The following is a 22,617-nucleotide window of genomic DNA, read 5'->3' on the forward strand; positions in this document are numbered from 1 at the left end:
CATTCCTGTGGGTTGGTTGTTTTATTTTTATTTTTGGATGATGGATTGAGTAGTGGCATGGAGAGTTTCGAGGTAAGAGAGAGTTTTATCTTTACAGTTTAGGCAAAATCGCAAAAATAAATGAGGCTAAGAGCTCTCTGGCCGAGGCCGTCTCTTTTAGTGCTTGCAGGACTGACCGTTTTGTTGGCCTTCAACGGTTAGTTATAATAGGAACCGACACACATGGCATGCATTATTTAGATCCAGCTTTTAAAAAACTTTTTATTGGAGTATAGTTGATTTACAATGTTGTGCTAGTTTCAGGTGTACAGCAAAGTGAATCAGTTATACATATACGTATGTCCACTTTATTTTTAGAGTCTTTTCCTATATAGGCCAATTACAGAGTATTGCACAGGAGTTCCCTGTGCAATACAGCAGGTTCTTATTGGTTTTCTATTTTATATATAGTAGTGTGTGTGGGACTGACATAGATCCAGCTTTAATGCCAGAGTTTTGGCTGAGGCAGACTTTCCAAATCAAGTATTTTTGCCAGAAGTGACAAATTTCCCTTCCCAGAGTAGATCAGATGCTGATGGGAACAGACGGCCTTCTGTCCCCTCTCTGCCCCACCAGAGCTTTTCTGCCAGGCCAGCCTTTCTCTGCTGCTTCCCTTCCCACCCTAAGGTGTTAGCATCCCCTCACCACGTGAGTTTTGTCGTTTGTTACTGCACCCACCAGACTCACAATAGCTCCTTTCTTTAAGAAGTCCTTGCTGGCCTGATAAGAGCAGCAGCGTCCAGAGACTTAAAAAGAGCTTGTCCATTTATGTTTCTGAAAAGCCCTCGCCTGTGTTAAAAGTTTCTCTGTGCACATATGTGTCAGGGAATGTTTCCTTGGGCTCCAAGACTGTATTTCTTGGCCAGAGGGAAAGCGCAGTCTGTATACTTAAAAATCTGAAATCTGAGATCTTTACATGATCAATAGCTTGTCGGTTTGGTTCGGCCACATCTTCGATATTGTCAGCTTTGATTAAATTTGCTGTTCACCCTCCCTCCCCGGCTCCCCACCCGCCCCAGACTCTCCGACCTGTCCCAGGTACCTGGTATCCAGAGCTGGCAGTTATGGTTTGTCTCTCCTTAACACGAGGTTGAAGGGTATCCCAGGTGGTAAGCAGAATGAGGGAGGACCCAGAAGTGAATGGGGGCATTTTCATGGTGATCCTGTTCTAGCTCCTGGAGAGGAAGAAAAAGAAGGCAGAGTTTTGAGCAGAGTGAAAACAAAAAAATACATATTTTCCCCCTGCTTATTCCTGACCAGTACTAACTTCGGACTCTTTTGAGCTGGAATCCTTGGTCATATCATGGAGACGAGCTAGATGGCATGTTCTAAGATTCTTTCCCTGATAAGATAGAGAATTGTTGACAAATGCTTTTTGGTTTAAGGGTTTATCCATATGAGCTTTTTTTTTTTTTTTTTTTTTTTGCGGTACGCCGGCCTCTCACTGTTGTGGCCTCTCCCGTTGCGGAGCACAGGCTCCAGACGCGCAGGCTCAGTGGCCACAGCTCACGGGCCCAGCCGCTCCGTGGCACGTGGGATCTTCCCGGACCGGGGCACGAACCCGTGTCTCCTGCACCGGCAGGCGGACTCTCAACCACTGCGCCACCAGGGAAGCCCCATATGAGCTTTTGAGGGAAACTTTTATTATTATATTCATTGATGAGGAAAATGGAGAGGCAGGTTCTGAAACAATCATCCCAAGGCTTAAATGAGGTATTTCTTTTTATAAAAATCAAAATTGTCTGGGCTGAGGTTCTAATCAGTGGTAGGAATGGGTCACGGTTGCCTATTAGTCTTGTTTGCGTCGTGGTGTACACATTTAACTTTTGGTTAGTTAGTGGCCATTTAAAAAACAGACCCATACCTTAAAGGCAAGAACGTTCAAGACCCAGGAAACAGTGGAGGGAATGAGGAACCAAGCGATTGGTCCAGAAGGGGCAATGCCCAGTAGACAAAATGAAATACATAGACATGGACTCATCTAACTAGGGGCCCCAGATCACTGGATGTTCCATCCTTTCTTGTTAATCTCGAAGGTGGAGTGTTTGGGGGCAAGGGGTGTGTGCAGAGCTGAATACATATCAGCAGGGCTTTTAGGGGTTTGGTGCTGGGTTATTTAGAAGTCAGAAACTCAGTGTGGAGTAGTCTAGAGAGAAAGAAGCACAATGAAGAAAGCCTTTATACATTAAAGCCATAGGCTCAGACAAATAGTACACATGCCCGTGCAACATTACAAAGAAGAGAGACCCGGAAGAAGTGAATGAACAACTTTCATCCATCGAAAAGTGGCAACGTATTTTCCTGATTGGAATATTCATTGACAAAGCACTTTAATTTCCAGTCATTTTCAGAGTTAAGGTGGAGGTGAACAGTGTACACTGCAGTGATAGCATGGTGGTATTGAGCTCACGAGGTTGAATTAGGCGACTTTGGGTCGTCTGCTCCTTTTCTGTGAAATCACCCGAGTGGGTGCAGCTACACAGTATGGATCTGCTTCACAGTGTTCATTGCACCGAACCCAGGAGTTGAAATGAGCCATAAGAAAGAAAACTCTGTTGCTTTGCTGTTTCTGTGTAGGAGTTTGTAATCGACACACCATGCGAAAATGCTGAGAAGATGTCCATTGGAAACGCCATGTACTGGAATTATGCAGCAGTCTTTGCCCAGCTCATCATAAACGGAAGATCTCAAGGTTTGTTACCAACACAGAAACCTAAGATATTTCCCTTTACTAGTACTATTCTCCCGTGAGTACTTTACACAGGAAACCCACCTCAGAGGGCTGTTTCTACCTTGTAAAAAAATTCAGCACTAACATTATCTCCTAAATATACATGATGAGACGATTTATCATTACATTCAACATTAGACACTATGATGGGCAGCGCACAGTCGTAGAACAAAATGAATTTCAAGCTCAGCATAATTGTACACTTGACCCAGGAAATGAGCAAAGCTTTGTTCATATCTTTAGAGACCTTAGTGTCTCTTCACCTTCCTTAGGGCCCCACTGTTTCATCGTTCCTGTCCTCGATGGTGAGTCCCCAGGTGACCCCTCTCCCACCCTTCTTTGCACTTCCTGCCTGTTCCCTACCCCACCCAGTGAGAATCTAACCTAACTCACGAAAGCAGTGAAGGCAGAGAAGGCTGGTTTTTTTTTTTTTTTTTTTCTTGCGTTATGCGGGCCTCTCACTGTTGTGGCCTCTCCCACTTGCGGAGCACAGGCTCCGGACGCGCAGGCTCAGCGGCCACGGCTCACGGGCCCAGCCGCTCCGCGGCACGTGGGATCCTCCCGAAACGGGGCACGAACCCGCATCCTCTGCAACGGCAGGCGGACTCTCAAGCACTGCGCCACCAGGGAAGCCCAGAAGGCTGGTTTTGAAGCCTGATTAGTCTCCTGTGTATGGCAGTTAGAGAATGTTGCAGACTGCCATTTATGAACACGCATTGGTCCCATTTCTCCCAGCCTCTCGTGTTTACTAGTCATGAGGCAGCTCTGTCCCCAGCTGTTTCGTCTCCTCTCTCCTTCTTGGACTTGTGGGCCCTCAGAGGGCAGGTTGAGGTTCTCTCTTTCATGGCCCAGAGCCACCAGCCTCAGTGGGTCCTAAGGACTGCCTCTGGACTAGTTTGCTAGGGCTGTTGTACTCACACTGAGTGGCTTAAACAACAGAAATGTATCGACTCACAATTGTGGGGGCTACAAGTCGGTGGTCAAGGTGTCAGGAGAGTTGGTTCTGAGGGCTGGGATGGGGAGGGTATTCTCCAGACCTCTCTCCTTGGCTTGTAGGTGGCCATCTTCATGGTCACACGGCATTCTCCCTGTGTGCTTGTCTGTGTCCAATTTCCTCTTTTTATAAGGACGCCAGTCATTTGAATGAGGGCCCACAAATGCCCTCATTTTAACTTGATTGCCTCTGTACAGACCCTTTCTCCAAATGAGGTTACATTCACGGGTACTAGGGGTGAAGACTGCAACATATGAATCTTGGGGGAGACACAATGCAACCCAGAATGCTTGGTGAGAGCAGGCCACGCCTGAGGGCTCCACTGGTTGTCCCCAGCCAAGTGAGGCCAAAAACGCAGGTGTGGGGAGAAGGGAAAAAAGAGAGAAGAAAGAGCAGAAGAGAAGGGGGAGGAGACGATCCTTTGGAGGATGGGGCTAAGCTCACCCTGGCCCCGTAGGGATATTGACCACCGCATGCCTGCAGGAATGGGCTGCAAGTGCTTTAGGTGACTGAGGCCCTGCTCCCTTGAAAACACCTGGCATGTCAAGTGCTGTTGAGAGTAGAGGGGTCACCCAGCCCTCATGAAGTGGTGCCAGACATTCATGAGACTGGCAAACCCAGAAAGTCTGAGCTGGTTTCCTTGTAAGCTCGTAAGTACCACTGTGACCTTGTCGAGGGGTGATGTTCTAAATAAGACCTGTACTAAAAAAAGATCTTTTCTCCCAGAGTAAGTCTCCCTAAGTATGAGATGAACAAAAAATAGACCCCAGATTCCGACAGGTGTTCTGAGGAAATGGGTCTGGCAGATTTTACGAAACTTCTTGGGAGGTGGTCACCCTACTCACCCACTGCTGTCTCTCTGGCCGTTTCCCAGTGTCTTCTAGGCATTTGCTGTCGCAAATTCACCCCGTGTTCTGGGGAGGAAGCACCGAGAAGGGGGAGGAATTTGAGTTCTGCATCACTGGGGGGCGTAAGGGGCTTTCCTCCTCCTCTGTGTTCAGTCTGATGTTCTTTCAGTTGCCTAGAATTCTCCCTTTTCTAGTCACAGCAGCTGCTCAGGTGGGAAGCTGTGTCCCTGCCAGACCCCATCCCCCAGCTGGCCTCAGAGCAGGTGGGCTGCACAGAGGGTCTAGCACTTTCTCCTCTATTCTTGGTAGGGAGGAGGGGGCTGGAGAAGCAGGCACCACTCTTCATGGAAACAAGCAAACAGCATCCCCACCCCAAATAAGAAAGCAGCAACAATTCTGCAAGTGAGATAAAGGGCTTTGCATTTAGCAGCGACAGACCTGGGAAGTGGCCCGGACAGTGTTTCTGATGCACATAAACTTGCCCCCTACAGCTCCGTTTCCCGTCTGCTCTCTCTAGGTCTGCATGGTGTTGATGCCCGGATTCTGAGATTTGACAAGGTTCGGATACCAGGGGAGAACCTGCTGGATAAGTGAGTAGTTGTCTCCTTAACTCGGACTTGCTGTGCGTGAGAGCCCTTTGCTCTCCTTCCCAGGCCTGGTTCCTGGGTCTCATGGGCTGTACATCCAGAGTGTCTTCTCATAACCTCTCCTACAATTTTACTGACAATTAACTGAGAAATGTAGATCAGCAAATCAAAAAAAATCAAAATTATCCCAAATGCTATCAGCCAGACACAATGTTTGTTATACTTTCATGTATAACACTTTAGACTTTTCTCTATGTGGGTATATCTAAAGAGAGAGAGAAATGTTTGATTTTCACTGAATGAGGTCCACTTAGAAATTCTATTTTTTATAACTTGTAATTTCTGTTTAACATTATATGTCCAATGTTTCTGTGCAACAATAAATACACATAGGCATTATCATTTTTATGTATTTATTTTATTTTTGGCTGTGTTAGGTCTTCGTTGCTGTGCACAGGTTTTCTCTAGTTACGGCGAGCGGGGGCTACTCTTCATTGTGGTGCGCGGGCTTCTCATTGTGGTGGCTTCTCTTGTTGCGGAGCACGGGCTCTAGGCACGCAGGCTTCAGTAGTTGTGGCACACGGGCTCAGTAGCTGTGGCTCGCGGGGTCTAGAGTGCAGGCTCAGTAGTTGTGGCACACGGGCTTTGTTGCTCTGCGGCATGCGGGATCTTCCCGGACCAGGGATAGAACCCGTGACCCCTTCATTGGCAGGTGGATTCTTAACCACTGCACCACCAGGAAGCCCCTATCATTTTTAATATTGCCATAATAGATTGTTAAATGATCTGTAAGTTATGTATGAATCCCTTACTGTTGGTATTTAGGTTATTTCCTTAAAAATATTTTTCTTTTGGCTATCATAAAATAATTAGTGTTGTTGCCTCCTTTGTGGATGACAAGAGATAAGGTACCATCCTTCAGCTTCAGAGGCTGTTCTAACCAGTACTGATTGGGTGGATAATATCAGAGGTGCTTAGTGCCATTTCCCAGCATCCCTCAGTGAGGTCAGATGGGTGAAAGAACGCGGTGGAGGTTGCTTCTACAAGTGCATTCCAGGGATGGAGCCCCAGGGGTTCACTATGCTCTTTGCAGAGGCTAAGAAACACCAGTTAACTTTACTTTTCTCAGCAGCATTTCGTGTATCCAATAAAAATCCTGAACTACAGTGATATTTAAATTTGTGAAGAAGCAAGCTTGCTGCTTGCTTTCCTACAGATTTTCCTTTAACACTTTACTCCTTTTTACTTTTAATTGATTTTTATTGGAATACAGTTGATTTACAACGTTGTGTTAGTTTCAGGTGTACAGCAAAGTGAATCAGTTTATACATATACATATATCCACACTTTTAGATTCTGTTCCCATATAGGTCATTACAGAGTACTGAGTAGAGTTCCCTGTGCTATACAGTAGGCTCTTATTAGTTATCTATAGTAGTGTGTATATGTCACTCCCAATCTCCCAGTTTATCCCTCTCTTCCCTTTCACCCCTGGTAACCATAAGTTTGTTTTCTACATCTGTGACTCTATTTCTGTTTTGTAGATAGGTTCATTTGTACCACTTTTTAAGATTCCACATATAAGTGATATCGTATGATATTTGTCTTTGTCTGACTTACTTCATTCAGTATGACAATCTCTAGGTCCATCCATGTTGCTGCAAATGGCATTATTTCATTCTTTTTTTATGGCTGAGTAATATTCCACTGTATATATGTGCCACATCTTCTTTACCCATTCCTCTGTTGATGGGCATTTAGGTTGCTTCCATGTCCTGTTTATTGTAAATAGTGCTGCAATGAACACTGGGGTAACTTTACTCCTTTTTACTGCCTACAAGTTCTTGCCAATAAATAAATGTCACAGATGCCAAAAGTTTAAGGACGATATGGTGGAAACAAACTTAAAATGGACCAAATTCTGGTTGACATTTTTTTTTTTTTTTTTTTTTTTTGCTGTATGCGGGCCTCTCACTGTTGTGGCCTCTCCCGTTGCGGAGCACAGGCTCCGGACGCACAGGCTTAGTGGCCATGGCTCACGGGCCCAGCCGCTCCGCGGCATGTGGGATCCTCCCAGACCGGGGCACGAACCAGTGTCCCCTGCATCGGCAGGCGGACTCTCAACCACTGCGCCACCAGGGAAGCCCCTGGTTGACATTTTTCCCTCTGTGAATTGGTAAGAAATGAAATGGAAACAACAAAAGCATCTTTGTAGTTGTCCTGGTGGGTGATGAAGGCCCCAGGCCTCCTCAGGAATGACCAGTGCCCATGCCAGCAAATCATAGGACCACCAGCCTTCCGCAGAGGTGCCTGTACCTTTCCTGGTGACTAATCAGCATCACTCCACTCCCGGAGATGGGGAAGAGGGAAGGAAAGCCACAGATTTGGAGCTCTCCATTTTTCACCCATACTAACAGAATCTTAGTGGACTGGACAGTCCTTGGCCAGAACCTGGACCCACTGGCTTAGCATTTATCCAGTGCACTAGGGATTAGAAAGTCAGATTCAACCAGAAAGAAAAATGATAGGGAGCTACACGGTCTGTAGAAAATATGAGAATATATAGAATATTCTTTGGTAAGCAAGATTTGATTTAAAATCCATTCCATAGGTATTTAAGCTGCCCCTCCCCAAATACTACAGAACAGCAGAGGTTCTAAAATTCATATGGAAATGTAAGAGACTCAGACTACCCAAAACAATCTTGATAAAGGAGAACAAAGTAGGAGGACTCACATCCCTGTTTTGAAAAATTACTACAAATCTACAGTTAACAAGATAGTGTGGAATTGGCATAAGGCTAGATGTATGGACAATGGAATAGATAGAGGATCTAGAGATAAATCCTTGCACTTATGGTCAATTGATACTCAACAAGGGTGACAAGATAATTTAATGGGGAAAAATGGTCTTCTCAACAAATGGTGCTGGCACAACTGGATATCATAAGCATGAAGTTGGACCTTTACCTCATATGATATACAAAAATTAACACAAGATGGATCACGGATCTAAATGTAACAGCTAAAAGTATAAAACTCATAAAAGAAAACATAGGTGTGCTGGGACTTCCCTGGTGGTCCAGCGGTTAAGACTCCACACTCCCAATGCAGGGGGCCCATTTTCGATCCCTGGTCAGGGAACTAGATCTCTCATGCCTCAACTGAGAGTCCACATGCCGCAACTAAGACCCAGGCAGCCAAATAAATAAATATTAAAAAAAAAAAGAAGACATAGTTATAAATCTTTGTGACCTTGTTTAGGCAATGATTTCTTAGGTGTGACACCAAAAGCACAAGGAACCAAAGCAAAAGTAGATAAATTGGACGTCATCAAAATTAAAAAACTTGTGCAGCAAAGGACACTATGAAGAAAGTGAAAAGACAGTCCACAGAGTGGGAGAAAATATTTGCAAATCTTATATATCCTAAGAACGTAGTATCCAGACTGTAAAAGGAACTGTATTACAGCTCAACAGTAAGAAGACAAATGACCCAATTAAAAATGGGCAAAAATATGAATAGACACTTATCCAAAGAAGATATTGAAATGGCTACTAAGCACATCAACCTCACTGTCGTTAAGGAAATGCCAATGAAAACCACAGTAAAGTACCACTTTGTGCTCCCTTCATGGCTGTAGTAAAAGAAACAGATGATAACAAGTGTTGGTGAGGGTGAGGAGAAACTGGAGCCCTCATCCACTGCTGGGGGCCATGTAAACTGGTGCGGTCAACTTGGAGAAGAATTTGGCCGTTCTTCAAAAGTTTAACGTCTTCATAGGACCCAGCAATTCTACTCCTAGGTCTTTACGAAGACGTTGTCTACAAGAGAATTGAAAATATATATCCACACAAAAACTTGTGTACAAATGTTCAGAACAGTTATTCATGATCGCCAAAAAAAAGTGGAAACAGCACAGATATCCATCAACTGATGAAGGGATAAACAACATAAGGTGCATCCATGCAATAGAGCATCATTTGGCCATAAAAAGAAATGAAGTGTACCGATACATGTTACAACATGCGTGAACCGTGAAAACAGTGTGTCAGGTGAAAGAAGCCAGACACAAGGGCCACACACTGTATGCTACTACTTACGTGAAATGGCCAGAATAGACAAATCCATAGAGTTAGAAAGTAGATTAATGGTTGCCGGGCTCTGGAGGGTAGCGGGTATGGGACAGGACTGCTAATGGTATGGGGTTTCATTTTGGGGGTGATGAAATGCTTTGAAATTGGACAGTGGTCATGGTTGTACAACTTCATGAATATACTAAAAACCGTCGAACGGTACACTTTAAAAAGGTGAAGTTTATGGTAAGTGATTTGTACCTCAACAACAAAAAAGTGGATTAGGGGCTTCCCTGGTGGCGCAGTGGCTGAGAGTCCGCCTGCCGATGCAGGGGACATAGGTTCGTGCCCCGGTCCGGGAAGATCCCACGTGCCGCGGAGCGGCTGGGCCCGTGAGCCACGGCCGCTGGGCCTGCGCGTCCGGAGCCTGTGCTCCGCAACGGGAGAGGCCGCAACAGTGAGAGGCCCGCGTAACACACACACACACACACACACACACACACACACACACACAAAGTGGATTGATGTGCCGTCTTTACACCCAGGCTCTGGTGTTGGTTTGATGATGGCAGTCCTCATGCCTCTCTTTGTCAGAGTCCACTGCTGAGTTGCAGGGTAGTAGTGGTGGGAAATCTGCTCTTACTTTGCGTGAGTTGAGCCTTTCTCAGCATCTCCTGGGGAGGCACTTGTCCTGCTCCCCACACTGCTGCCTTGTGAGGGAGGATCCAGGATGGGGAACCCTGTGCGACTTCCCTGTGTGTGCTTGTGGGCGCCACCTGACCTCATTTCTAGGCACCATGTCCTTCTCTTACATGAACCCCATCTCTCTTTTCCACCTGCCTCTCCCCCACCGCAGGTTTGGTTCTGTGGCTCCAGATGGGCAGTACCACTCCCCCATTAAGGACAAGAGTGCAAGATTCAATGCGATGTTGGCGGTGCTGACCCCTTCGAGACTGGCTGTGACTTTCCAAGCTACAGGCTCTATGAAGGTACCTGACTCTGATGTTAATTTCCCTCGCTATTATTCTCTGCCTGTCCCAGGGGTGGGTAGCAATGTCAGGAGTTGAGCTGCTCGAGCCACGGTTGGTGTAAGGTGGCCTGGGTTGCTGGTTAGAGGCTAGCGAGTGCCAGTTGGCGCTGCACAGAGGACCTTTCTGCAGCCTTCTTACCATGGGGTCCCATCGCCCTGCATCCCAGATGTGTGCTGCTGATTACACAGGGTGGAACATAGGTGTTGCGGCAACAGGGCCACTAAAGATGGTCCCGGGAGAATTGGTTGTTCAGAACAAACACATCTTCTGGAAAAGCAGCTAAGAGCTGACTCATGGATAAGGGCCTGCGTGCCTTGGCTGAATTTACTGGGGGGCACTGATGCTTGTACGGCTGTTTTGGCGTGTGACAGTCACCATCACAGGCAGGAGTTCATGAGGCCAGACCTCCAGAAGCCAACTCTGCCTCCCATTTCCTCCCGCCCCCTCCTCTGTCTTGGTTTGGAAAAAGCAGCCAGGAGAGAAGAGCTCTGGAAGGCTGCCTGCTCCTCAAGGCACTGCACTGTCTGTTCTATGGTCCCTCCCTGTCTCTTTGTATCTCTTAAGCTCCACTGAGCTTGGGGAAGCTGGAAGGAGAATTAACGTACCCGTGAATATCCATCTGTGGCTTGAACCCAGATTCTCCATCAAGAAGGAATAAGTTTCATTCACCTGACTCCAGGCCTGACATCAGTGTGCAGCCACCTGAAAAGCAGGAAAATCCTTCCTTTCTCCCTTCTGCCGGGTCTGCACAGCTCACAGGAAGCCTGCCTGACCGAGCTCTCTCATGTGGTGCCCTTCCCGTCAGTGGGTGCAGCTGTGACCCTCAGTCCTGAGCCAGTGACCATCTGCCTGCCTGTGGGCGCTGCTTTATGTGCTTGTTTTCGGTGGCTATTCAAAGTGAGTGTGGTGCGTATTCAGTTCTGAAGACCCAGGTCCAGAGTGGCTCAGCGGGTCTCAGCTGAACCGGCAGAGTCAGTGAGGCCTCAGGAGAGCCTCAGGATGCAGGCCCAGGGGTGAGGCCAAGGTGCTGGCACAGCGGCAAAGTATGGAGGAAAATACTTCTTCCAAGTCTGTGAGAGACACTGTTTCAGCCATTTTCCAGACTCCAGAAGGAGGCAAGAGGAGAGAAAGCAGACGAGCCCAGAATTGCACCGTAGAGAAGATGGGACAGAAATCTGATCAGGGTTCTGCGAAGCGGGGACAGCCGCATCTGCACAATAGCCCCTCTGATCACAGCAGCCTCAGGGCCCCTCCGAGGAGAGTGCTGGTGAATATTAAAACCACATGCTGGTTCGTGGCTCTAAAGGTGCCGTAGAAACCCTGTGCTATTACGTTTTGGAGTGGGTGATGTCGTGTGAAGGATGTCCACACTGCCAGGGAGTGGTCCTCCCATTCAGGCCAGTGGTGGAGTCCTGGGGGGCAGGCATAGGGTGGTGTAGATGGGGCATGGGGGGGCCTTCTGGGAGAGACTTGATTTCTAAGTATCAGTAGATCTGGAGCAGTGAGGGTGGGGATAGAGGACACAGAGTGGCTGATTTTTAAAAGGCACCCCTTCTCCATTTTCCTGAGCATTATCAAGGGGCCAGCCCCTGCCAACTCCGGAGTGTCTGGGGAAGAGCGCACATTTGGATCAATTTCTTTTTGGGCATCTGACACACACATTTCGTTCCTGGCAATGTACAGGCCTTATCACGATCTTGGGCTCTGAAGTCGGAGAACCCTGGGCTCAAACCTCAGCCTGGATGTGACCAGCCATGGGGGCGTGGGCAGATCAGTAGCCTTCTTTAAGCCTCAGTTTCTTTTTTGTAAAATGGGCCTTCTGATAATGGTGAGGCCTGGGTGAGGATGTGAATGCGTTGCTGGCACAGAGCAAGGGCTCCGTCGCTCAGAGCTGTTGCTGATGTGATGGCAGCTCCTGCTGCTGTTACTGGGGAGATAGGCGTTGGCTGTGGGAAAGGAATAAATGGGCTTTTCCATGAAACAAATGCCTGGAGTCCTGGCCTCCAGGCAGCCAGGTGATCTGAGACGTTTTGCAGAGGTGTGTGGTGTCCCTTGGATTCCTGAGTATCTGAAGCAAAACACAATGGTCGTGAGTCAGCACCTGCCCTGTTTGGGAGGTGGGTTTGCCTGGTGACGGGGAGACCCCTCGCAGAGCTGGACGGGCCTCAGACCCACGTGGTCCAGATACAGCCGATGTGTGTCGTCCCTGACGGACCCTGGCCACTGTGATCTCATCGCGAGCATCTCTGGCGAGGATGATCTCACCAGCTCTCTTGGCAGCTCCCTCCCCTCCTACAGCTTAAACACAGGACAGATGCTTTCTCAGCTGAAACCTGAGAAGGTCCTGCTTTTTCTGTGCTCACTGATGAGTGGAAAACGGATCCCTTTCTCCAAAGGGCATTCCTCCTGTGTTAGAAAACTGTCACCATGGCTCCCCACGGTGACGTTTGCTCAAGGCCAGCATGCCTGGTCATTTTAAACTCTGCCCAGATGTGTTTTTTTTCCCCCATGGTTATCTCTCATTTTCATAGCGTTTCTCAGTATCTTCAGATTTTCTCTTAAAGTCTTGCTGTAATAGCCATGCTTTCGTTTGTGCCCCAAATGCCATGTCTGATTAAATGATTAGCAGAGACAAAAGGAAAAGGAAACTAAGACATTTGGCAGGAGTTGGCCGGGGGGGAGGGGGGGCGGGGGCGGGGATGCGGACTGAGAGAACTCTGCAGCCGAAGTTGGGGTGGGGGGTGCTGGGAAGCCTTTTCTGAAGGAGGAAGGAAGCTGGGGAGAGTCACGGTGGGTTTGGAGGCAGAAGTAGAGGAAATGTGAAATGTACACGAGGTCTAGCCCAGAGTTTTGGGTCGATTTTGCATGGAAATAATATTCTAGCATAAGGCAAGCTGGTGCCCACTTTCAAAAGAGTCTCCCTAATCCTTTAAGTAGGTGTTACTCCGTAGCCGGGTCCCACCCTCAGGGTTTCGGATGCAGCAGCTCTGGAGCGTGGCCAGAGAATCTGCATTTCTACCCGGGGATGCTGACGTTACCGGTCCAGGACCGCCCTTGGAGAACAGGCGGATGCAGTTCTAAATTCCTGGCCCCATCCCAGCCACCCTGTCACCCTCTGTGGCCTCACAGTGCCTCCAGGATCAAGGCACATTCTCTTCCAGTTTCCAGTGCCTTCCACGACCGACCTCTGACCCCGCCCACCTCGTGCTGCGGTGCCGCCTGGCGAACCCGTCCCCACCTTTCGCCTGGTTAGTTTCCCGGATGTTTCAGAGCTCCGGTAAATGTACCTCCTTCAGAAAGGTCACAGCCCGCAAGCGGTCCCTCTGTCATGTTCCAAGACTCTGCACTCCCCTTGCAGCGTTTATTGTGGTTATAACCGACTCATGGTGTGATAGCTGTCTCCCCTGCAAGCCTAAAAGTTCCATGCTGCCAGGGGCCCTGCCGGCCTCGTTCTCTGCCGTGTATTCAGCCTCCCACACAATGCTGGGCACCGAGTAGGTGCACAGCAAATAGGACCTGAAAGAATGGATGAAGAATGAATCAGAATTCACATAGAAAGCACCTGGGTTAGTTCTTAGCGGAGATAAGTTCTCAGTATGTGTTCATTCTGTGCCTCCCCATCGTAACCCCTCAGCCTGTAGCCAGGGTGACCGGGATGGATGTTGCGGCATCTTCCTTCTAACTCTCTGTGGCTCTTCCGCCCAGAATGAGGTGTCTTCTTTCGTCCTTCCTGTTTGTCCTGTCCCAGGCACTGCCCTTTGTGTCTCCTTCGTATGTACGTGCTGGCTTACGGCGCCAGGAGGGGGCACTGTGTTGGCGCACGTTTTGCAGTTAGGGATGAGGCCCTGGTGGTCAGGGAGTCACTCGGGGTGGGTGGGCACCTCGCACAGGGTGTCAGCGACACGCAGGGGCCATACTGCAGGGTCTGCGTGTTGAGTACGAGTCAGGAGTCCTGGACTGTCTCTCCAGTTCTGGATCCAGGGATCGCTGAGACCACGCCCACCCTTCCGGCTGCTGGAAAGCACGGTTTCTGTGGAGAAAGCTACGGCTTCTCTCGTTTCTTTGAGTGAAATGATCAGCTGGCCCTTGTTTGCCTCGCCTGCTTTTGGCAACTCTGCCGTGTGCTTGGTGAGGTCACAGTTAAAGCGGGGCCCAGATCCCCCCCGGGGTTGGGTGGTCGGCCAGGAGAGCCTGGGAGACCGCAGGCTGAGTCTTTGGGCCTCCCCGGCCAAGGGGACACCCTGCAGAGCGCAGATGCTGGAGGCGTCAAGTGACTTTGTTCTGTCAGGGTGAGGCCACCACTCCTAACCGCGGGCAGGGAGGAGACCCCATGGTCATGGCCCCCCTGGATGGGCTCAGGGTCTGCTGCCACTGGGGAGTAGTGGGCCTGGGGCTTCACTTCAGTTTCTCTGAGCTTTTAGTTTTCTCACTGTGTGAAATGAGGCAAAAAAAAAAAAAAATCCATCTGATGGAAACATTGTGAAAATTCCACGAGTTAATTCATCTCTTCACCATCACCACCACCACCAAGACTGTTACAAGAAAATAATACTTTTTGAGCCTTTATTATAAGCCATGCCTGTCATAAGTGCTTTACAGGTGTTAACTCATTTCTCCTCGCACAACTCTGAGAGGGTTCCATCGGTACCCTCACTTCACATATGGGGAGACTGAGGCAGAGGAGGTAAAGGAATTTGCCTGAGGTGGGCACTGACTATGCTTCCTTTGACTTTGGTGGTCCTTGTTACGGTAGTAGATGGTCCCGTGTTTGGAAGGATGGTCCCAGCATGTTGAGTAGATAAGATTGACATGTAGATACTACTAAAAGATACGGTAGAATTAAGGGGGAACAGGGGCAGCCCGATACAGTGCCTGAATACCTAGGAGCTGGAGATGCTTGGTCACAGGTGTGAGCTACTGAGTTGGCTGAGTTACAGCTTTGGGTCATGGCAGGCCACCAGCAGGCCGCTGAGTCCTTGGGTTAGGAAAAACCTCAACACAGGCATTAGCCAGGACTGCAGCTGCTGAGAGCCGTGCTTGTCCTTATCGCCTTGTCCCAGTGCCCAGCGCTGAGCCGAGGGAAGGGAAACTGCCCTGTGTAAAGTTGCTGAGTTGAGAGGAGTGGGGTTGGCACGCCTGGAAGCAGTTGGAATGTTGTGCCTGTTCTAGACTCCAGAGTGAGGCCACTGAGAACATGGACTCTGGAATCAGCCTCTCTGGATTTGCATCCTGCCTCTGCATGGCCTTGGCAGGTTATTGAACCATCTCTACACCTCTAAAAATCATAACAGCACCCCTTTGTAGAGCTGTCGTAAAGCCTGAGGGAATTAATACCTGTAACGGGCTTACACAGTAAGTCCCCTACATACGAACGAGTTCCGTTCCGAGACTGCGTTCATAAGTCCAATTTGTTCGTAAGTTCAACAAAGTGAGCCTACGTACCCAACTAAAGCTGTAATAGGTTTATAATACTTTTAACACAAATAATACATAAAAAACAAACACAAAAAATAAAACATTTTAAATTTTACAGCATAGTCCCTTGAAAAGTACAGTAGTCCAGTACAACAGCTGGCATACAGGGCTGGCATCGAGTGAACAGGCAAGAAGAGTTACTGACTGGAGGAAGGAGAGGAGGTGGGAGATGGTAGAGCTGAAGGCTCGTCAGCAACAGGAGACAGAGGACAAGCTGCAGTTTCATTCACGCCTGACGTTGATGGCACAGGTTCTGGTTCCTTGCTGGATTCAATTCTATCTGCCCTCTTGAAAACACGATCCGGTGATGTCTGGGTACTAGCTCTTTTTTTCTTGTCATGGATGACACTGACACCGTAGCACTGGATTGCATTCTGAACGGCTCCTGCAACCTTTGTGTATCATTTTAGGTTCGGGTCCTGTGCCTCAAAAACTAACAGTGCCTCCTCAAATAAAGAAAATCCTAGGACTTCCCTGGTGGTCCAGTGGTTAAGAATCTGCCTGCCAATGCAGGGGACATGGGTTCGAGCCCTGGTCCGGGAAAATCCTACAGGCCACGGAGCAACTAAGCCCATGTGCCACGGCTGCTGAGCCTGTGCTCTAGAGCCCACGAGCCACAACTACTGAGCCCGTGTGCCACAGCTACTGAGGCCTGCTCTCCTAGAGCCCATGCTCTGCAACAAGAGAAGCCACCACAATGAGAAGCCCGCGCACCGCAACCGAGTAGCCCCCGCTCGCCGCAACTAGACAGAGCCCGCGCAGAGCAACGAAGACGCAACGCAGCCAAAAATAAAAAAATAAATAATAAAAATAAATTAATTATTAGAAAAATTTTTAAGAAAAGAAAGAAAATCCCCTTGTCCTTTCCTGCATCGTGAATCTCTTCGGTTCTTCAGTTACTTCTTCCTCCACTTTTGTTTCCATCATTATTGCTTGGCGCTTCTTAGCAGTACCAGCTACATCACCGCTGCTTTTATGCTTGCTTCCGGACATCCTGGGCTTGAAATAAAGATACTGTACTACTGCGCTCCTCACAGTACTCTATATAAAGTACATAAAGGCACAACCACTTTTAGAGGATGCACGCACGTGACAATGTACGCCAGACACGTGAACTAACTTACGTGATTGGACATGTGAACGCACGTTCGCATCTTTGAAAGTTCGCAACTTGAAGGTTCGTGTGTAGGGGACTTACTGGCTAGGGCTTTAAATACTAAATCATCAATACATGTAGGCTGTTATTATTGTTAAAAGGGACCTGGAAGCTTATACAATCAAGTTCAGGTATACTGATGATTAAAAATGACATCTGAGGTTGTGAGGATCACAGATAGGGTTTATAACACATGCTTACCCCGAGGTGGTAGTGGCTGCTCAGCGCTGAGGGTGGAGAATTAGGAGGCTGAGTCTGGATGGGGCTGAAAAGTGGCTATGGTCGTGGTGAGAGCCACGTGGTGGGATGGGGAGCGGTGGGCTCCGTGCTGTCTGGCTGACCTCCTGGGGTTCAGTGAAGGACACGTGGTCTTGAGAGATGACTGGAGAGCCCAAATGACCATCTTTGAGTCCTCAAAGGTTGCAGTGTTGAAGATGGTGGGCAGCTTTTCCTATCTCCTGGGGCTGAGGGGAGAGCAAAGGGAAGAAATTGGTTTCAGGTGGGACTCTTGGGCCTTGTGATAGACACACGGCCTTTCCCGATGGTGAGCATTGCTGGATGTGAATCAAGGGTCTGTGGAAGGTGCTAGAGCCCACATTTTCAAGAGAGTCTTGCCCCTCGGTTGATGGGGATTTAGGGATATCATGTCCTCAAATGACCTTTCCAAGACCTTCTGATGGTGAGGGTTCATGGAGAACTAGAACAACAAAGAGGAGGAGGTTGGGGGCATCTGAGTATCCTTCTGAGTCAGAGGTGGCTCTTTAACCACAAGGGGCGAGGTGGTGCAGTCACTTGGGCCTGTGAGCATTGGGTGAACACAGGGCAGAGCAGGCCGTGTGTTCCTGCTGGTCTCTGGTCTTGCCTTGGGGCTTCCTCTTCACCCAGGTTCTGATGCATTCCCAGATGTAGCCCTGACGTCAGTGTTCTCTTCCTGGTGTCTGGTCCCTGTAGTGCCATAGTTGTGTGCCTTAGTCACAGGCTGGGGCTGGGGCTAGACAGCTTGTGTCAGAGTGTGACATTCTATCTTCCCTGATGACCTTGAACCAGATGCTGTGACATTCCTCCCTGAGTTGAACCTCAGTCAGTCCTCTTAAATTAATAACTTCGATTTCTGTGGCTACCACTATAAAACTACCAGATTTTTGTCTGTTTAATTCCTGCTAGGAGGTCACCTATTTTTATTTTCTTCTGGGATCATTTTATCTTCATCTCTTCTTCTTGTCACTTAGATTGATCTAATTTTTATCATTATTAGCAGAAAATTTACTTGTCAGGTATCATATCTTTTTATTCAGTCTCAGTGCAGGGCCTTATAGAGCACTAAATGTCATGGAAGTCTATCCTTCCTTTCCTTCCTCCCTCCCTCCCTCCCTCCCTTCCTTCCTTCCTTCTATCCTCCCATGCATGCACTCATCCATCTACCTGTCCATCAACACGCCCGTACACCCACCTGTTCATTCATCGACCCATCCATCCATCCACCCATCCACCCATCCATCCACCCATCCATCCATCCATCCATCCACCCATCCACCCATCCATCCATCCATCTACCCACCCATTCTACTACAAAGACTCTGAACACAGTGATGATCAGTTCCTCTATGATTTCGTAGTTAATGGGAGGTGTGGAATATTCTAGACAAAAGCAGTCACTTACCTAATGGACACCATATTTTAGAAAAACTCCCCAGGCAGGAGTGTGTAAGGAGAGGCCAGAGGCAAACACCGTCCTCTAGATCCAGGCCCTCTTCTAGCAGTAGGCTCGAATAAGGAGCATCTCTGTAGGGCATTGTACACATGAGGGCTTCAGTGTGGGGACTGAATTGAATAGGTTTGGAAAGAAGTGGGCATACTCTAATACTGAGCACAGTGAGACCTCTGCCCCCTCAAACAATGTGGCATAATGGAGGGTGGAGAGAGGGGAGGAAATGGGTTCCCTAGAGTAATGTCTTGAAGGTGTACCAGTGTGTGTTTTGTTGAAATTGGTGAGCCGAAGTTGCCATATATTTATTCTCTTGGCACTTTTGTAACATGGCCAGTCATCTCTTCATGCAGAGAGTGGTACTGGAGAGATGAAAACAGTGACTCATCCGTGTCAGCTGTATGTTTGTCTTTTTAGATGCATTGTGTGTGCTCTGAGGAAGCGGAGTCACACTGCTTATCTTCTACTCAGGTTGGATTTATTCTTTCTTTAGCGTCCTCACACGCACTCACATACACACAGTGTGGGGAGCAGAGTAGCAGAACTTGCCCGGACGCTGGGGAAGTCCCATGGGATCAGGGCTTTGGCCTGAATGATCCTCAGAGGGATTGTCTGTAAAATACAGTCTCCAGAGTTTTCTGATGTAGAAGCTTCCTGAGGCTGACCACCAGAGGGTGACAAATACCAGTAATGATCTGCAGATTATTTTTTCCTTTACATTTATTTACTTTTGTATGTAAGAATTGGCTGGGATTTTTTGGTTCTCATTAGTGTAGCTTCTTACCAGCTATGAGTGTTGATTTTTACAATGTGGTCAATAAAAGGAGAACAGGGATGCATCAGCCTAATAATCGTCTGGCTCAAGACCAAAACTGTAAATAGGATGTGGAGTTATCTTATGTTTAATCTATTTTTTATTGAAGTATAGTTGATTGACAATGTTGTGTTAGTTTCAGGTGTACAGCAAAGCGATTCAGTTATATATATGTGTGTGTATATACATATATATACACATATATGTGTATATATATATATATATTTTGGAAGGCAACTTATAAGCAGTTCAGGGCTACTTGGAAATCTTCTCTTGAGATTAACTTCCTACACCATTCCTTCTATCACTTATGCATATTTTGATTCTCCAAAAACTTCAAGTTTTATTTATTATTTTAAAATACTAACTATATATTCTTTTCCATAATGGTTTATTACAAGATATTGAATATAGTTCAATATAGTTGAATTTAGTTCCCTGGGCTATACTGTAGGATCTTGTTGTTTATCCATCCTATATATAATAGTTTGCATCTGCTAATCCCAAACTCCCAAGCCACCCCTCTCCCACTCCACCTCCCCCATCCTCTTGGTAACCACAAGTCTGTTCTCTATGTCTGTGAGTCTGTTTTTGTTTTGTAAATAAGTTCATTTGTGTCATATTTTAGATTCCATGTGTAAGTGATATCATATGGTATTTGTCTTTCTCTTTCTGACTTCCTTCACTTAGTATGATAATCTCTAGATCCATCCATGTTGCTGAAATGGCATTATTTCATTCTTTTTTATGGCTGAGTAGTATTCCATTGTTTATATGTACCACATCTTCTTTTTCCATTCATCTGCACATGGACATTTAGGTTGTTTCCATGTCTTGGCTATTGTGTATAGTGCTGCTGTGAACATTTGGGTGCATGTATCTTTTTGAATTATAATTTCGTCCAGATATGTGCCCAATAGTGGGATTGCTGGATCATAAGGCAGTTCTATTTCTAGTTTTTTGAGGAACCTCCATACTGTTTTCCATAGTGCCGCACCAATTTACATTCTCACCAACAGTGTAGGAGGGTTCCCTTTTGTCCATACCCTCTCCAGCATTTGTTATTTGTAGACTTTTTTTTTTTTTTTTTTGTGGTATGCCGGCCTCTCACTGTTGTGGCCTCTCCCGTTGCAGAGCACAGGCTCCGGACGCGCAGGCTCAGCGGCCACGGCTCACGGGCCCAGCCGCTCCGCGGCATGTGGGATCTTCCCGGACCGGGGCACGAACCCATGTCTCCTGCATTGGCAGGTGGACTCTCAACCACTGTGCCACCAGGGAAGCCCCTATTTGTAGACTATTTAATGATGGCCATTCTGACTGGTGTGAAGTGATACCACATTGTATTATAGTTTTGATTTGCATTTCTCTAATAATTAGTGATGTTGAGCATCCTATTGGCCATCTGTATGTCTTCTTTGGAGAAATGTCTATTTAGGTCTTCTGCCCATTTTGATTGGGTTATTTACTTTTCTGTTATGGAGTTGTACGAGCTGTTTGTATGTTTTGGATATTAAGCCATTGTCAGTCGCGTCATTTGCAAAGATTTTCTCCCATTCTGTAGGTTGTCTTTTCATTTTGTTTACTGTTTACTTTGCTGTGCAAAAGGATGTGGAGTCATCTTGATGACTCTTCAGGATATAATTTGACTCACAAATGTCTTAAAAATAAGTTTGCAGTATCTTGGGTGGTTGTGAAAATGGTTAAATATTTTTTTGTGGTGTTTCCATGGCAGTTGTTTACATTTTTAACAACTGAAATGTAGACATTTATTTTTTTTTAAAGATACATCTGCTGCCTTTTTCCTCCAAAGCCAAAGATCTAAAGATCCTGTACAACCATAGATAAGTAGCACATGACATGAATATTTGAAATGGGTATTTGAAAGAATTCCTGCTTTGAATTTGTTTCAATTCTGTAAGCTCATGTGGAATGCTTTCCTTGCACGAGACACAGCGGGCGGTGAGCAGAGCTGACCTGGTGCAGGTGTGTGCTCTCCAGTGGCTCAGGTGTATCCAGGTAACTGGGCTACTACAGTACCTTCAGGGGCTCCATCGTGTGAGGAAGCCTCCAGGGATCACGCTGGCAGGTGGTGGTGGAGGTTTGAGAATAACTCTTCATAAAGACAGGGTCGCAGGATTTTTATGGTGGATGGGACCACAGAGATCAGAGTCCAATGCACATCTTCTATGGAAACATTTCTAAATGAAGCCTCTGGGTGTCTCTGGCACAGAGACCTAGGAGTTGGCATCCGGCCCTTCCCCATGGAGCACAGTACCCAGGTCATGTTTGCAGATGGACAGCCCGAGCACACACAGTCCTGTATGGCGTTCTGTGCTGCAGGAGAGAAAAGTCTGGGGCCTCCCTCCTGATTTGATGTGGTCCAGGAATGTTAGATGTTTGTGGCTGTGACAATGTTTCAGGGAACAGAGGTCCCTTCAACTAAGTTATCAGAGGCTGATTAAACCCGGTGGGAAACCCCAGCCTCCTCAAACCCTGGGTTGTGGCCGTGTTAGCTGTGAGGGAATGAGTGATGCTGTTGCCGGTGTGAACTGCTTCCAAGTTGTTCTGGACCTGGGTCCTGCTTGGGAGGGGCTTGCCTTCCTCGGCTTCAGCAGCCTGCTCACCGAGGACAGGTAGAAAGGGTGCCCAGGCAGCAGCTGCGAGGAGCTTCACCTCTCCATGGAAGCCCTGTTGTCTGTGCCACCTGGAAGGTCAGACATGGATGATGGATGCTTGGATGGCTTGCTGTCCTTAGGAGATTTTCCACCTGAAACTTGATACTCCATGTAGCACAGGTGCTGGTACAGGTCACCGTCCCTTTTCCTCACTGCACGTTTCATTACTCCGTTCTGTTGTCCCAACTGATGAATCCATCCAGTGCTTCCCTGTATGTGTTTGGAGCCTTTTATATGTAATCGCTCTTTTAATCGTCCCAGCAGCCCTATGAGATGGGTACTGTCATGATTCCCATTTTCCCCATGGGAAAACTGAGATATAGAGAGGTAACAGTTTGTCTAGAGTTTTCTGGACCTCCTGCTGCAGCATTCTGGCACTGGAGTCTGGCCCTGACTCACACTGGGATGACTTAGTAATCCTCAAGCAAGAGGTTCTTTGAGTTCAGCGTAGACCCAACTCCTTGGCATTCTTGGACCTCTTTGGCTC

General features: G+C 47.5%; 1 protein-coding gene across 1 annotated transcript in view; it reads left to right on the forward strand.

Annotated features, from left to right (window-relative positions):
* The window catches only part of ACOXL (acyl-CoA oxidase like), a 395,915-nt gene that overhangs the window by 64,822 nt on the left and 308,476 nt on the right, over nucleotides 1–22,617 (forward strand). The window contains 6 exon segments of the mRNA XM_007470234.1: nucleotides 2,617–2,731; nucleotides 3,043–3,075; nucleotides 3,454–3,458; nucleotides 3,530–3,552; nucleotides 5,104–5,202; nucleotides 10,131–10,263. Coding sequence (XP_007470296.1) covers nucleotides 2,617–2,731; nucleotides 3,043–3,075; nucleotides 3,454–3,458; nucleotides 3,530–3,552; nucleotides 5,104–5,202; nucleotides 10,131–10,263 — 408 coding nt within the window.

This window comes from Lipotes vexillifer, unplaced genomic scaffold, assembly GCF_000442215.2.
Source record: "Lipotes vexillifer unplaced genomic scaffold, Lipotes_vexillifer_v1.1 scaffold1139, whole genome shotgun sequence".
NCBI lineage: Eukaryota > Metazoa > Chordata > Mammalia > Artiodactyla > Lipotidae > Lipotes > Lipotes vexillifer.